The sequence below is a fragment of the Lactuca saligna genome, chromosome 3 (genome assembly GCF_052625555.1).
Source record: "Lactuca saligna cultivar CGN05327 chromosome 3, ASM5262555v1, whole genome shotgun sequence".
NCBI lineage: Eukaryota > Viridiplantae > Streptophyta > Magnoliopsida > Asterales > Asteraceae > Lactuca > Lactuca saligna.
The window spans coordinates 21,043,079-21,061,527 of NC_136419.1; the positions used below are offsets into that span (position 1 = coordinate 21,043,079).

The window sequence follows — 18,449 nt, forward strand, 5'->3', positions numbered from 1 at the left end:
GAGCTATGGAAGATTGGAAGCCACACAAAGATGTTCAAGGAAAATGCAATTACCGGATTCAGGAAAAATAGTTCCATTATAGTACTTCACAACACACCAAAGGGCCTTTGGCCTAGTGGTAAGGAATGAGTCTCTCAAATGAGAGGTCATGGGTTTAAATCTCACTACGAAACATATGTGGTGTTTAGGATTAGATTAGGAGTATATAGTTTGTTGTTTCAAAAAAAAAATCTAAGAACACGAACTTTGATGACAACCGACTTGGACTATTTTTAATCTACGTGACATTTTACAACTGATTATTAAGAAGGGTTCATCGAGTGACTCCTTCACATTTTTCAAAATGACCTTTTAACACAATAAAACATAAGTTTGTGCCCTTAAAATTCAAAAAATAGTCACGATTGACTTTTTGATCCAATATACTAAACATTGTCGGGCTACAGTAACAATAATCCTAAAGTTAAATAGAATATATGGTTTAATGATATTCTCAGTTGTTGTTATGATTAATTAATTCTAAAAAGTTTATTTGCTTAAAATTTTAATTTTTATCATTGTAATTATTTATAAATTGTTTTTGTTTTGCAAGGTAACATTATAATTTTTGTATATAATGTTACTTTTAACTATTGTTGTTGTATGTTATTTAAAAGAATGTATTTGGAAACTCTTAATTATATTAATTTGGTTTCAGAAATTTAACTTTTTAAAAATTTATTTGATGAATATCGTTTGTTTATTTGATTGTAATTATTTAAAAAAATAAACATTGTTTTTGATTTTAATGATAACATTATATTTTTATATATAATATTACTTTTAAATATTTTTATTGTAAATTATTTTTAAACTATTTATTTGAAAATTCTTAATGAATAAAAACAGTTTCATGTTTTTTTATTAATTTAGGATTATAATTTAGGTTTAACACTATAATTTATAATTTTTAACTATTTGTAAAAACAGCCTCTCGGATTTTAACTAAGATTCTAATTTAAGTTAACCCTTTAACATTATATTGAAACTAATAATTTAACTATTTTGCATAAATCATAAATTATACAAAATTTATGACTTTAAAATGACAATTGCTAACATACAACAACATATATAAACTAAGGAGTTGACTATAATATATGGAAAACTTATGTGTCGTTTTGTTCGCTGGAATCCATTGGAATTAGAAGGAATTGAAATCTATTTTCATCACTTTCCTTTGTTTGATTCAAGCTTTCAAAATGAATTGGATTCGTAAATGAGTCAAATTTTCCTTCCAACGAGAGAAAATAAATTCCATCTAAAAATATAAGTAATTAAAATTATTTTCAAGTGAGAATGTTGAATGTTACCATATTACCCATTTTACTTTTAACACTACATATGAAACCTTTCCGTCGCCACCATCACCACCACTTCCATCACTACCCACCACCACCACTACACACCACCTCCATCGCCACCCACCATCACCACCACCAAAACCTCTGCTACCACTACCCTCCATCCAGTAGTACCGTCACCTCCACCACCATCGACCACTGCCACCACTACCTACCACCGTTATCACCACCTCCGCCACAACCACCACTATACATCACCACCCGTCATCACCTACTACATACCACCACCCAACACCATCACAACCATTATCATCACCATACTACATTCTACCTCCGCTACCACAACCATACCATTACCACCACCATCACCGCCATCACCTCCGCTACCATCGCCAACACCTTCGCCATCATCTTCATCATCACCACCATTACTACCATTATTTCCACCACCCACCACCTCCACCATTACTCATGACCGCCACCATCACAATGACTATTGTCACCATCGTAATCACCTTCGCCACTACCCACCATCACCATTATTGCCACCGTCAAAATCACTGCCACCATCACCATCATTTACTAATTTTATAATTTATATAATATATTTCCACATTTAAGTTATAAAACAAAGTAAAAATAATTAGAAAAGAACAATTTTGTCATTTTATATTATTTCAGTTTCATTTTTTGCCAACCAAACATAATATGAAATTGGATTCAAATTTCATTCCTACCAACCAAACAGAATATAAAATTGGATTGCAATTCGTAACAAATTTTAATTTCTTAACAAATTCTAATTTCTTGAAAAACATTTTACGAACCAAACGGCACATTAAAGTCATAATTTTATAAATACAAGTAAAATATGATATTTTAATATTATAGTTTAGTTAATTTATGATTGGAGTTTAGTTTTTGCATTAATTTAATATTATTAACAAATTTATGATAACTATTAAAAATAAATTGAAAAATCGTGAAGGTTTCAAATGCATGTGGTGCAAGTAAAAATGTTTCTTTTATAAGTATATTGGACGATATTTCGTGCATTGCACAATTATAATTAAAATATTGATAAATATGTGTTATCAAAATAAATATGTTTTTGTTAGTAACTTCAAGTTAATAATCACTAATTTATTATAAAACATTCTAAGTATTTTAAACAAATGATAAGCAGATCAAACATGTGTGTACGGAATTACTTTCGTAATAGATTTATGAGTATCAAATAATAGATCCTATTTTTTTATTTAAAGCCGCATCATCTTAATAGTCGTTATCCATAAAAAAAAATTAAACTCAATTTAGATAGATATATTTAGGTGATATTATTTCAATAAAATATCTCTATGGGTTGTGTGTGAATTTGAAATTACAATGTAGGTTTTATATGTAACATTTTATTTATACCATTATTATTTTTAATGAATTTTAAAACTATCTTTGGATACATGTTTTATATTTAATATTATATTTAAACTTTTAATATTTTTAATTTATTTTAAACTATTTATTTTGAGGAAAAAATATTATTATAAAAAGAAAATTTTAGCCAACTTTTATTTATTTATTAATTTGACATTTTTATTTGGATCTTATATTTAAAGATTATATTTGAATTTAACATCATATTTATAGATTAACACGCTAACTATATTATAATGGATTAAAGAAATTAATAATGAAATTACAATAATATTGGATTTAATGTATTAATTTAAAAAGAAGTTGCAAAGTTTGGGGTTTCAAATGAATGTGGTTGAAAAAAAATATGTTTATTATAAGTATAGATAGATATAGATATAGATATATAGATATTTACTCTCTCACATTAAATGTTGAAGTTTTATGTTAAATAATAATATAACAATATATATATATATATATATATATATATATATATATATATATATATATATAGATAGATATAGATATAGATATTAGTGTTATATATATATATATATATATATATATATATATATATATATATATATATATATATATATATAACACTAATATCAAAGATTTCAAACAATTAGAAGAATACAGAGAAACCTAAATTAAACATTAACAAGTGTTGTAAAATTCCCGACTAGGTCCTCGATTAGTCCCTAGGCGCTACATGATCGATTAGAGGACGCCTAACGATTAATTCCAACTTACACAACGAGTGAAGCTGTAACGTCCCAAAAATCACAACCAAAATTTTATTTTTAATTTTATATAAAACATAGTTTCCTGAAAATCCAAGTCATAAAATCATAAGTATTGAATACAATCATCCCAAAATATCAGAGTATCATAACATGTGAAATCATGAAAAACTGTCGATGAGAGTGTACAGTTAAGCCTTTGCCTTCACGCGATCATCAGAAGTACCTGAAGCACATTTAAATTTATAACTGTAAGCGCGAAGCTTAGTGAGTACCCCAAAATATCACATACAACACATTATAAATAAACAACTATAGGTTATCAACAATCCTTGGGATTATCATTGTATTCATTCCGTATTCATATGTGACTAATCTACATTTGCGGTTCGTTAACCAGAAAAAGAAAAAATACATGTCGTTATTTTCATAAGTCACGAACGAGGAACACATCCACTTTCTATGAATGTTTTCATTTTTCATTTTTATTTGGATGTTATTGACTTTATGAATTTATGTTGAAAACTTTTTTTTTTTTTTATGTTAATTACTTTAATCATTTTATGAATTTAAGTTGAAAAAACATCTTTTTTTAAATGTGTTGCTTATTTATTAAACGGGTTATATGGGTTGGTTTTACCCATAAACGTGTGAACCCGCGAACCCATATGCATAAACGGGGTATACGGGTTAGGTTGGGTTGAGGTTTCCAACCTATTAACCCGTGATCCACCAACCTGTCAATCCATATATTATATGGGTTGGGTTGAGTTTATGTTTTCTGACCCGTCAACACGTGACCCGCCAACCCGAGCCTAACCCAATTGTCAGGCCTACTGGGGACTATCAGCAGTCTCGATGGGCTAACAACACTCCCTTGAGCTATCAACATATCAATGAAACATAATAGCAACAACAAGTAAGACCCAACTGGTCAACATGCTCACACACTATGACATAAGTAATACAATGATAAGACTCACCTCGCAAATAACAAATAAAACACAACAACTCACACACAACGTAGACATGTACAACGAGACAACCAACAACAATAAAGAAGTACCATCTCGTAAATAGCAGCTAAAACACAATGACTTACACACTAACCCAAGAAAACTCTGTATTTCATATGGGAATCTCGGAACCTCCCACTGAATCACTGCTTCAATCTTGCTATGATTGACCAAGTTAGCGTTCTGATAGACGAGGTGCCCCTAAATTGAACATCGCGCAACTAGAACTTACATTTGGGGAATTTGGCGTACAACCTCTCCATCTGTAGAACCCCAAGAATCTCACGAAAGTGCTCCTCATGATGCTCATTGGTCTTAAAATAAACCAAGATATCATCAATAGAAACAATCACTGAGTGATCTAACATCGGCTTGCACATCTGGTTAATTAGATCCATGAATGTTGCCGGTGCGTTGATGAGCCCAAAATGCATCACCACAAACTCATAATGGTCATAACTAGTACATAAAATCTGTTTTCTGAATATCCTCCTCTCTAACACTGGGTGGCCCCTTCAAAATTTTCATAATGACATTTTAAAACCTAAAAACACAAGTTTGTATCCTTCATAGACAAAAAAAAAAAAAAAACGAGAGATTAGTTAAACCAATATAATAAACATTGTTGGAGTACAGTGACAATAACTCATATACTTATTTATATATGAATATGTATATATACATATTCATGTATGAATATACATAAATGCGTATTTATATATGAATATTATCTATTTTGTCATCTAATAATTATACTAGAACGCTTAAACTAAAAATTCAAAATAAATGATCCAACTTCATTCCCTCATATACCCCTCGTATTTACAATGAGATTAACGAAAATTAAAAAGAAAAAAAGGTCCAATCAAGGGTGATACCTAACCTCCGGCATGTTAAATGCATATAATTAAAAAACAAAGCTAAAAGTAAAAGATACAACAACGGCCGAAAGTTATCCATTTGTATGTAAATTCTTTTCTTATGTCATCTCGTTCTTTTAGTAACTTTAATCTACTTTGTCAAAGAAGTATTGTCACAAAAAATGTCTCCAGATCAATCCAGTTCTTATGTGTATCATATAATTTTTTTCAAATGAAACTCGTTTTAATTCGTTGTTAATCTGATTTATCCCAGACAGATATTTATAGAAACCATGTTATGTGGATTTCTCAAAAAATATAAATATAGAAATTGAAAAGTAGTGATATCAAATTATCAATCTTGTAAATTAATACTAGACAAAACTGCAAAATTGATCCCTGTGGTATTCAAAAATCTTTGGATAGAGTACAAAAAGTTTCCAACTTGCATGGAAGATCCAAAATCAAAACGTTTCCGTGATTTAGGTCCAAAAAAAACTTGAAAAGACGATTATGCGCTTTTATTTTCTTTATTGTATTTTTTATAATTATTTTAGTCTCATTTTAATTAAAAAATAAAGAAAAAAAGTATATCCCTCATCCTACCCACCCCGTTTCTCTCTCTCTCTCTCTCTCTCTCTCTCACACACACACACACACACAGTGATATAACTCCTGAACTTCATCTTGTTCATGAACTACTGAGTTGTTTTTGTTAGGTTTCATTATCTTTGAAGAACACTTGATGAATAACATGGTTAGAGTCATACACCATGACAAATTTCATTATCACTATCTGATTCTTCTCTCACTGCTTTCGTCTATGTCCCCATCACAAACCCTAACCCTAATTCTCTGATTTCCTCCACCGCCACCATCAAATCGACGACATCGCAACTTCCCTAACTCCATCTTCAGTGATTAAATTGACAGCCATTTTATGATTTTACTTCAACTTCTGGATTTTATTTGGGATTCAACTTCATCAGTAAAAACCAAGGCGATGAATCAACTCAGCCAACACAACTCTATCGATCTGTGGCGGAGAAGAGAAGATGTCGGCGAAGGTGGAAAAGAAGAAATCGACGAAGGCGAAGGTGGAAGTGGAGGCAGAGACGGGCGAAGATGAAGATTTGTGGTGGGGTAAGTATATCATTGTTCTTGTTTTCTTTACAGTACCCACTTGCAACTGCAATACATAAATCACACAGAGAGGAAGAAGAAGACCACTTTTCTCGTTTTCTTTACACTCAAACCTGTAAAATCAGATTCAGAGTAAGAGTTGGGCATATCATTTTTTTTCTTTTGGATTCTAACCTGCAACTGCAACAGTGAGAGAAAAAGACCTGAAATTATAAGCATTACTTGTAAGGAGAGGTAGGCTAGATTAGAATGTACAGATCGATCCATCCCAATTGTATAAAGTTGTGATATATCAAATAGCTCGAAAAAGAGAGATTATGGATTTGAATTTGTTGATTGAATTTTTGGTATGGGTTTCTACGATTTCTGGTATGGATTTGTAGAGAGAGAGAGAGAGAGAGAGAGAGAGGTGGGGAGGGGGATTTTTTTTAGTTAAAACAATATTAAAATAATTATAAAAAATACAAAAAGGAAAATAAAAGGGCATAATCATCTTTTCAAGTTTTTTTGGATTTAAATCACGGAAACGTTTTGATTTTGGACCTTCTATGCAAGTTGGAAACTTTTTTGATCTTATCCAAAAAATTTTGAATACCACAGGGACCAATTTTGTAGTTGAGGATACGTCGATACATAGTATTTTGGGTAAATTACATGGATGGTCCTTATGGTTTAAGGTAATCTGTATGTTTGGTCTTTAAGAACATTTTTTTAACTCAGATTGTCCGTATAGTTTGATTTTGTTTCGCGTTTAATGCCTCCTACATCTAAAATGACTTGTTTACCCTTTTTCTAATTTACATATTACTTTTTAATTTAATAATAATCATAGTTAAAGAAAATATCCCATGCTTTCTCCACAAGAAACGTTCGAGTCGTTCTTTCTCTCTCTCTTTCTCTCTCATTCTCTCTCTTATACGTTGCCGGAGAACCAACGGCTTGAGAACAACCGCCACTTTTTCGGAGTTAATCAACCCTACCCTATCCGATCTGAAGGTGGCTGCCTCTTGTTCCTCTTTATGCATCGGAAACCTACAAGTTTGATTTTGATGGTTGGTGGTAAATGAGAAAGAAAAATATTGACAGAGAATCAGAAATCGGTTAGGGAAAGGGAGGTCGACTCCTAATTAGTGAGGAAGAAGATGAACATGGTGGTGGTTCTCCGGAGGCATGTGCAGATCTTATATAGGGCTAGGAGGCTGTGGCCCCCCTGATTTTTTTGGCAGAAGTAGTCCCTATACTTTAATTTTATATATATTAGGCCCAAAAATATAAAATTTTGACTATGCCCCCCCACCCCCCAACGGAAAGATTGAAGCTCTGCCACTGTCCGGATGTGAAGGACAAGAAGAAGATGGTTTGATCTGAATGTCTGGTTCAAAAATCAAATTGAAGCAAAATTTCTTTGAATCAGGTTTGTATGCCTTGTACTTATTAAGGCGTGGGTAAAACAACCTTAATCGTTAGGGTTTCATTTGGAGAATCCCAGAAGTTTTAATCTTAATTTGGTTTCTGACTTTTTATGAGATAATTCACCATTTTGGTATGACTATGCATTTACATTTTCTTGAACTTGTTGTAGACAATATTTTAAGGTGGAAAGAATAGATTTAGTATTAGATAAAACAAGATTCGAGTAACCAATTGAGGGGTTTTGTCTTTGAATAGCTTTTCACCCACATCTACCAATTATTTCTAGTGCAAGTGCATAATAATTAACACGTTCTTCACTATCATTCAATCATTGAAATGTTTTGTTTGAATCGAAGGGTTTGAAAATGTTTTCTAAGTTCATCATGACGAATGGGTTGGAGCGGGGAAGGCGACATTCTTGTCGGAGAAGAAAAGGTGCGGGTGGGTGGGGTGGTAATGGACCCATTTACTTTAAATATTAATGAAAAAGAAAAATAAGTAATTAAATCATTAAAAAGTTAATATATAATTTAAAAGAGCAGAAGAATCATTTTATTTGTGGTAGTGACTAAACGCGAAATAAAACTAAACCACATAGATGAATAGAAAAATTAAAGACTAAACATGCATATTCATTTGTGTAATTTATCCTCCTATTTTTTGTTGGATAAATAGTATAATAGTATTGAATTTATCGAAGAGGAGAAAAGGAAAAAGGAGAGTTAATGACATTTATGAGTATTGCTGACTTTCAAACTTTAAAAAAAAGGGAGTCCTACGTACTTACTTCCATCTTTGCCGTTCAAAACCATGTTCGTGTTCTCGTTTCTGGAGCCACACCAAAGTCACCCACGATCTATAAGATCAATTCAACCGTGAGTTACCCACGCAAACTACAACGGTTATCGAGTTTCATGTTTAGATGTCATACTGGTATAAAAATATAAATGTTACTGATTAAAAATTTAAAATATTTATATTTTTATAAACTTATATAAAGAATTGTTGGAATAAACGTGCATATATATATATATATATATATATATCAGTGTTGTAAAAATCCTGAATAAGTCCCAATTAATCTCTGGTTAATCCCTAGACGCTACTCGACCGATTAGAGGGCGTCTAGCGATTAATCCCTGCATATACAATGATTGAACTAGCAGAACCTGATGAAAATTTAACACTTTGAAGAAGTTATATTTCAATAAAAACTATTTAAGGTATGATTAGTATTGTATTAATCATATCAAATTATGATATTAGTGGTATTTATGACCTTTTATATGATATTAGTCACATTTGATTTTTAAAAATTCAAAATATTAGCAATTAATGGTCTCCGATTAATCACCGTCTAGCCGATTAATTCTTTAACCAAAGTCCACCGACTAGCTAACGTCGAACGATTTTTACAACCTTTATATATATATATATATATATATATATATATATATATATATATATATATATATATATATATATATATATATATATATATATATATATATATATATATATATATATATGAGTCCAAACAAGGTTTTTAAATTTAGATTCCGTATCCTTAATGTTTTAAATCAGTCAAACCCATGCCCACCATACCTTAATTTGAGGAACACTTATCATTTCTTTAACACACTGCCGGATTCACACGTCTGTGATATGTCATATTAAAAAAATTATAATTCAAAACTTGAAATTAATGTGAATGTTATTCTGATTTCACAATTAGTTCCTTTAAAAGATGCTTGTCATCAAACATGAAATGCATAGGTATAAATATATTTAATATATTGCATGACAAATGTGTATGTGACTTATTGATTTCTAGGTTTAAACTAAATAACTATGATAATACATAGATGCATAAAAATGGTAAACCTCAACATTCCCCAAGATCCACATGAGAGGTTAATCATTGAACACTAGCAATCCTTTGGATGTGATGAAGTTTGAATCCTAAACCCAACATGTGAAATTCCACTCATCAACTACTAGGTTCCCATATAATATACTTTATAGAGCTATTTTCAATTATGCTAAAAATTTGAAAGATTATCGACGATGAGATTTAGAGGAATGAAATGACAACTAGTTTGGAGTCACTTTTATGCTTATGTGGTCCCTTTTTGTGAGCTGACAATTAATTCGAGTTTACATGTTTCCTGCGAATGTTCGACGATTACAAACGTGCGATCGTGGGGGATTACAAATTTGCACCCTCTTACGTTGATCGAGTGGTCAAAGCAGGGGTTTCACTTTTCAGGATTACAAGAACAATAGTATTACGTGATTGTTTCATATGTTATTCAACTTGTATGGATGCATAAAAACGTCAAGGTGTTTGGGAGGGTTGTATGCGTTTTGGAGCATCTTTTTGATTCGATGCATTGTCTTTCTTGTCTTACGTCTTGTTGCAGTAATGATCATTGTTTTAAAAACGATAGGGAAATGAACAGTTCAACTAACATTAGTTTTATGTCTATTTCAGGATCAAAACGAACCGACTGGTTTTTATAAAGTCTCGGTTGAACCGATTAATTTGAATAAAAACATATGGAAATGAGACATTTTGCATAACAAATTTTAGTGACATTTTCACATCTTTTTAGACTTCTATTATCACCATGTGCATATGGAAGATCCATTCTGTACGATTCTAAAAAAAGTAAATATGAGAAGGTAATAACATATGACTTGATCACTAATACTCTATTAGCTAACTTTATAGATCTTCAAAATGACAAAGATCTCTTTTATATTAGATATTTGATAAGTTTTTCTCTATAACTTAAATGATGTGGTTTATTACTAAAAATTGATAGATGGTATGAAATTTTTTGATGTGTTGCTATTCATTTAAAACTGTATTTTGTTTTGGTAAGATACTTCATGTTATCTTTTATTTATTTATTTATTTATTTTTATTTGTATTGATTTCTATATGTATGTAAAAAAAAACACAAAAAATTTGAAAACCAAATTTAATTTCTTGTGGCTAATTCTTTGCTAGTTTTGTTTCTAATATAATCTTAGGACTGTTTAATAAAAATAATATACTTGAGATGTTATACTTTTTGTTATCACTTATCAGATTTTTATTTATTTATTTATTTATTTATAGATTGTAAGCGGGTTTTTTGGTTAGATACTATTGGACCGAATTTAGGTTACTTTTTTTAAATAGATGCAGATAATATACTTAATATTCTTATAAATTTAAATTTGTTAGGTGTTTTATTATGATGTTTACCATGATTACCCAGAATTATTCCATTAAACATTAGTTTTTTATTTTTATGTTTTGAAAAAATCTCATTGGTGCTTTCTTTGTACTTTATGACCCAATCCCGACCTCCATTGTCAAATTATGTTGCTACAAAAGGCCTGAGCTTCCAAGAACAACACAAGATCCGAGAAAGCTCCAAATTTGAGCATTAGAAGATTCTGAATTTCCCATTAATAAAATCATCAAAAGAAACAAAACTCACATTTGTGATTCTTCATCTGTCAATATGTGCCGTTTCTCATACAAAAACCGGCTTCAATAACACCACCAACCACTACATAAAACAATCATAGCTTGACCTCTCTTAACAACACCCAGCAATGGCGACACAACCATCTGCAACAAATGTTCAGACGATGAGGAAGAAGAAAAAGAAAGGAAAAGTAAAATGGAGCAATCTTTACACGTTTTCTTGTTTAAGGTCACCACCTCCGGTGAACCAATCGGATTTCGGCCAGCCTGGGTTCTCCAGAGTCGTTTTCTGTAACGATTCAGGGATGCACAGAACAAAACCATATAAGTATCCCATCAACGATGTCTCCACAACAAAGTATAATGTGGTGACGTTTCTTCCCAAGTCGTTGTTTGAGCAGTTCCGTAGGGTGGCAAATCTATATTTCTTGTTAGTTGCAGTTTTATCGGTTACTTCTTTAGCTCCTTTCTCTCCTCTGAGCTTGATTGCACCTTTGGTTTTTGTTGTTGGAATCAGTATGCTGAAAGAGGGCGTAGAGGATTGGCATCGGTTCTTGCAGGATTTGGAGGTGAATTCGAGGAAAGTGAAAGTTCATATTGGAAATGGATCGTTTCTTGACAGACCATGGAAGGTGCTACGAGTGGGGGATGTTGTGAAGGTGAGCAAGAATGAGTATTTTCCATGTGATCTTCTGTTATTATCTTCTAGCTATGAAGACGGTGTTTGCTATGTTGAGACTATGAATTTAGATGGAGAAACCAATCTGAAAATCAAACGTTGCTTGGAATGTACTCTGGGTTTTGATGAAGAACTGAAGTTTGATAAGTTTAAAGCCACGATTCGGTGTGAAGATCCGAATTCGAGTCTCTACACTTTTGTTGCAAATTTGGAGTTTGGAGACGAAGATGAAGATACGTTGATTTCTTCATACCCTTTATCCCCTTCGCAGCTCCTTCTTCGAGATTCAAAGCTACAAAATACGGATTATGTCTACGGAGTTGTGGTATTTACCGGAAGAGATACGAAAGTGGTTCGAAATTCTTTGAAATCGCCTTCGAAACGTAGCAGAGTAGAAAAAAAGATGGATCATGTAATTTATGTTCTGTTCTTCATGTTGCTTCTAATATCTTTAATCACCTCCATTGGTTCTGCTCGATATACAGACAGAAAACATACAGCTAAAGAATGGTGGTACCTTCAGTTACTCGAAGATACAGATGCGTCTTTTGATCCTAACAAACCACTCATTTCTGGGTTTCTTCAGTTCCTGAGAGCACTCATATTGTACGGTTACTTGATCCCAATCTCCCTTTACGTCTCCATTGAAGTAGTCAAGTTCTTACAAGCAATGCTCATAAACAATGACCTCCAACTGTTCGATGAAATGTCTGGGAAATCAGTTGAAGCCCGGACTTCAAATTTGAATGAGGAACTTGGTCAGGTTGAGATGATTTTGTCTGATAAAACGGGGACTTTAACATGTAACCAAATGGAGTTCAGGAAGTGCTCCATTGAAGGAATTTCTTATGGTGGTGATGTAAATGCCATTGTTCGTGCTGCTTCTCACAGAATGAATATTAACATCGAGAGCTATCGTTTCAATATAGATGCTGAGGATTCCACGCCTCGTGATAGTATTGAGATGCACGAAATTTGTACCGATCAAGATAATGAAGTACACAACAGTGTCTTGGATGATGCAAAAACTACGAGAAATCTTGGTATAAAAGGTTTTAATTTTAGAGATGATAGATTGATGAACAAAATGTGGGTTCATGGATCCAATGTCTGGGATATGATGATGTTCTTCAGAGTCATGGCTTTATGTCATACAGGTATACCAGTCGAAAATGGAGAAGAAACAGGAAGCCATAAACTCAAATATGAAGCAGAATCCCCCGAAGAAGTGACCTTTCTGATTGCAGCCCAAGAGTTTGGCTTCCAGTTTTGCAAAAGAACTCAGTCTTCAATGTTTGTTAAAGAGATTGATTCTTCTTCAGAGGAGGTCGAAAGGTCGATGCTTTCCCATGATATTCTTTATCTTTATGACTTCATCTCCCCCCCTTTATTATTATCTAACCTTTTTAAACTATACATATCTATGATTAAATTTCAGGGAATACAAGCTATTGAACTTATTAGAATTCAGCAGCTCAAGAAAGAGGATGTCAGTGATAGTTCGTGATGAAGTTGGTCAGATTTTCCTATTTTGCAAAGGCGCTGACAAGTAAGTTTCTTGATTTTTTCCAATTGAATACTCTTTATTTGTAATTTTGAGGATAAATATTTAATCTTTGACCTCAATATGGAGCTAAAGATCTTGTTTTGTGTAGCATCATCTTTGATAGGCTAGGTGATAGTGGTAGGACATATCAACATGCTACAACCATGCACCTTGCAAACTATGCAGAAGATGGGTTGAGGACAATGGCGTTTGCTTATCGAAAGATTAAAGATTTGGAGTATGAAGAATGGAGCTCAACATTTGCTAAAGCAAAGGCAACAATCGGGTCTGAAAGAGAGGAGTTGCTAGAGAATGTATCTGAAATCATCGAGAAAGATTTGATGTTGTTAGGTGCTGTAGCTGTTGATGATAAGTTACAAGATGGGGTAATAAAAACCATAAAACATTTACTCAACCTCTTTTAAGAACATATTGATCACTTCCTAACATTCATCTCAGGTTGCAGAATGCATAGATAAACTCGCTCAAGCTGGACTCAAGATATGGCTACTTACTGGAGACAAAAAGGAGACTGCAGTTAATATTGGGTTAGAATTCTCAAATAGATATGATACGCCTAACGCCTTCATCAATTATCAAATTCAAAATTTTGATTGGACTCCTTATAATGTTTTTATTTTATTTTATTATTAAATTTTTTTTTTTTTTGGATTTTTGGTCAGATTTGCTTGTAGTTTGCTTAGGCATGATATGAAGCAGTTTCATCTGAGTTTGAGCAGGGACGCCGAATCGAAAAATCAACCAAAGGTGAATATTTATGAACTCGAATTGAGTCGATTTACTCTATTACAGGTAGAAAAATGCGAGTTAGGGGTAATGATTCAACATTTTGTAGCTTTCAGGCTATGAATGATGAGATATTAAATCAAATCGAGGCTTCTTATCAAGTTACAGTAAACGAAAAAACCAAGGATGATCCTTTTGCTCTTGTGGTGGATGGAAAAGCCCTTGAAATTGCTTTGGGGGATGAGATAAGAGACGATTTCTTGCAATTGGCAGTTAATTGTTCCTCTGTTATATGTTGTCGTGTCTCTCCTAAACAGAAAGCCTTGGTAATCCACATAGGTTCATCTTACATCAAATCATATCGTAAACAATTAGAAATTAATCCATCTAATTTTGTGCAAACTTAGATTACTCGATTAGTGAAGAAATATACCGGCAAGATGACGTTGGCGATTGGAGATGGAGCAAACGATGTTGGTATGATTCAAGCAGCTGATATCGGCATTGGGATTAGTGGTATGGAAGGAATGCAGGCTGTGATGGCAAGTGATTTCTCAATGCCCCAATTTCGATTCCTCGAACGGTTGTTAATAGTGCATGGGCATTGGTGTTACAAGAGAATCTCAAAAATGGTGTCTACCAAACTTAATTTAGAGATTTTTTTTATTTTTTTTATTATTATTATTATTTTTTTTTAGGTATGACTTATTTTTTAAATCGATCGTGTATTCCTGCAGATTTTGTATTTCGTATACAAGAACATTGTATTTGGGCTTACGTTATTCTACTATGAACTCTATTCCAAATTCTCGGGGGACGTGTTATATGACGGATGGTATATGCTTATGTTCAATCTCTTTCTCACATCCCTTCCAGTCATATCGTTAGGCGTCCTGGAACAAGATGTTTCCTCAGATATTTGCCTTGAGGTATATATTATATATATTTCGGTAAAAATATTAAATTATCAATCATAAAGACTAACGTGTTTTCCCTTAATGATATCAGTTTCCGGCCCTTTATCAACAAGGACAAAAGGGTATTTTCTTTAGTTGGAAGAGAATCTTGGGGTGGATGGGAAACGGATTACTTACATCTGTCACCATATTCATCCTAAACGTCAACATTCTATCCTCCTCAACCTTCCGACAAGGGGGAGAAGTCATAGACATCTCCCATTTAGGAGTGATCACATACACCATCGTCATATGGACTGTAAACTGTCAGATTGCTCTGATCATCACTCACTTTACATGGATCCAACATATCTTCATTTGGGGAAGCATCTTGTGTTGGTATATTTTCTTACTCTTCTATGGTGCTCTTCCACCTGTATACTCCGGCCGGGAATTCAAACTCCTGATTGAAGCCGTGGGACCCGCACCCGTGTACTGGATTGTCACGTTGTTAGTTGTAGTCGTTGCTCTTCTTCCCTACTTCATTTACATGGTCATCATGAGGTCGTTTTATCCAATGGATGATCATGTCATCCAAGAAATGAAATATGGAAGGAAAGTTGTTGTAGATGATGAGATGTGGTTGAGAGAGAAGCAAAGTTCCAGGAAGGTGACCCATATTGGGTTTTCAGCCAGAGTCGATGCCAAGATCCTCTATTTAAAGGATCAACTACACAAGAAAAGAATGTTCATTATTAAATCCATCACGAATAGTCCTATTCGTCGATCCATAACCATTAATTCATTAGAAAATAGAGATTCATCATAATACCAACTATGATTCTTGCACACACTTGTTTCTCAGTTGTCCAAAGGCATTATAAAGAGTAAATTTATACATATTTGTGTCTTACATGTTAATTGTTTTCTTACCAAAATTTTGTTAGTCATTGATAATGTAACTTAGGTGAATAAATCGTGCTTGATTGGTTTAACCAAATTTATCAAATTGAAGTTTAAGTTTGAATACACACTACTACAAAATGGGCTAATAGAGCCCGATTATAATGGATGATATATGAGCAATTCATAAGCATCTGCTAAGGGCTGCAAATAAACCATATACAAGTATACAACCCAATACTTTAACATCGATAGTTTGAACACGTTCATTTTAAATTGACACGTTATTTACCAAAGTAGAAAAGGAGATATATCAATATCAAGACAAAGAATATTTTCTTTACAAGACCTTCCCGATGGTTTCAAGGGGAAAGCTCATAAGGCTGGCTGAGATGGTGGTGGGGTGTTGCATGTGGTCAATGTGGTCCTACCGAAATTGGTTGGTTTTTGATGCTATAAAACCCAAAAATTTAAAGGAGAAATATTTGGTTTTGTAGTCCATCATATGATTATCTACTAGGATTAAGAGTAGTAAGTTGAATTGGACTAAATAGGTTAATAACCCTTCCAATGCTATCAAGTTCTTGTAAATTTTGTTTTCCTCTAGCTCCTTGCTAGAGTGGCTGTGTTTAATGATATTTACGTTCAAAAAATAAAAAATATCAAGACAAAGAAAATAATTCATAAGACCAAGAAGAACCATACTTCTAGTGGTCCATATCAGTGAAATGCATATGCGAAAATTAAATTGAGGCCCTATAAAATATTGTTGTAAAATGTATTAAATCTGATCATATGCATGTCTTCACTCATTAGTAATAAATTGAAACTACTATAAACAACTTTCCAAAACAAGATAAACAATAAACACATTATTATTTTCTAAATATCGATCTTCTAGCATTTTTAGAAGCAAATTCATCAATTATACTTTCATAATAAATATTTTTAAGAAACTATTCTCAATCGAAATCAAGCCGAAACTTAACATTTTAAAAGTTTTAATTTTGAAAATTTTCTTTACACTTATGTAATTGTAATAAGAATAATCAACAATATTCCATGTGGTAGCCAAGAAACTGATGCGTTTTGAGCATAACAACAATTCCTAAGTGTACATGCAACCCTAAGGGTGCGTTTGGTTGGCAGGAAATGAATGAAATTTGAGAGAAAATGATTCCAATTCCCTTGAATTCATGTGTTTGGTTGGACATATAGGAGGGAAAAGGATTCCTAAATGAAATAAACTTTCCATCATATGGAGGAAAGTGAATTCATTCCAAAGTTGGATGGAAAACATTCATTCTCATCAAGGAAAGTGACAGATTACAAAAATACCCTTGTACCACTATCACTGACCACCACCACCGCCACTACCACCACTACCACCGCTACCACCAATACTGTCGCCTCACCAACCACCACCACCGCCACCACCACCGCTGCCACAACTACTACCACCGTCGCCGTTACCGCCACTGCCACCAACCACCACTACCACCACCATGACCACAACCCACCACCACCGTCGCCGCCACCACCACCGCCACCTACCGCCACTGCATGCGACGCCACCACCAACTACCATCCTCGTCGTTAGCACCGTTATCATCGTCACCGACCACCACCGCCACCATTACCGTCACCACCACTACGACCATTACCAACCACCACTACCAATGCCATCACCCACCACCACCTCCACTACCACCACCACCATTAATAACACTACCACAACCATCACTACCAACACTACTACCATCGCCGCTACCACCACCACAGCCACCAGCCGTCACTGCTACCACCAGCACCATCATCGTCGTCATTGGCACCACCAGCTGACATTGCCACCATCGCCACTACTTTTGCCACCACAATCAATGCCATCGTCACCATCACCACCACCGTAGCAGCCACCATCATTGCCACCCACAATTGTCACCGCCACTACCCCCCCCCCCCCCCACCGTCGAAATTCTATTATTTTTATAATTTTCACAATGTATTTTTACATATAAGTTAGAAAACAAGGTAAAATTAAGCAAACATGCAAAAAGGGTAATTATGTCATTTTACATGAATTCCAATTCCATTTCCTGCGAACCAAACAGATTCTGGATTTTATTCCAATTCCATTTCCTACTAACCAAACAGCATGTGAAATTGGATTCAAATTCCTGACAGATTCCTTTTCCAATTCCAATTCAAATTCCTTCAGCAACATTTTGCGAACCAAATAACACCTAATGCTTTGAAT

The 18,449-nt window shown here is 33.5% G+C and overlaps 1 protein-coding gene across 1 annotated transcript; it reads left to right on the forward strand.

Moving 5' to 3' along the window:
- Positions 1-11,363: 11,363 nt before the first annotated feature.
- On the forward strand, positions 11,364-16,210 carry LOC145034702 (putative phospholipid-transporting ATPase 4). Its single transcript, XM_078983189.1, has 9 exons — positions 11,364-13,435; positions 13,539-13,649; positions 13,756-14,032; positions 14,106-14,194; positions 14,330-14,414; positions 14,510-14,719; positions 14,801-15,025; positions 15,131-15,322; positions 15,402-16,210. Exons 1-9 carry the CDS (start codon positions 11,550-11,552, stop codon positions 16,116-16,118), a joined length of 3,792 nt encoding a protein of 1,263 aa, XP_078839315.1. The 5' UTR covers positions 11,364-11,549; the 3' UTR covers positions 16,119-16,210.
- Positions 16,211-18,449: the final 2,239 nt, after the last annotated feature.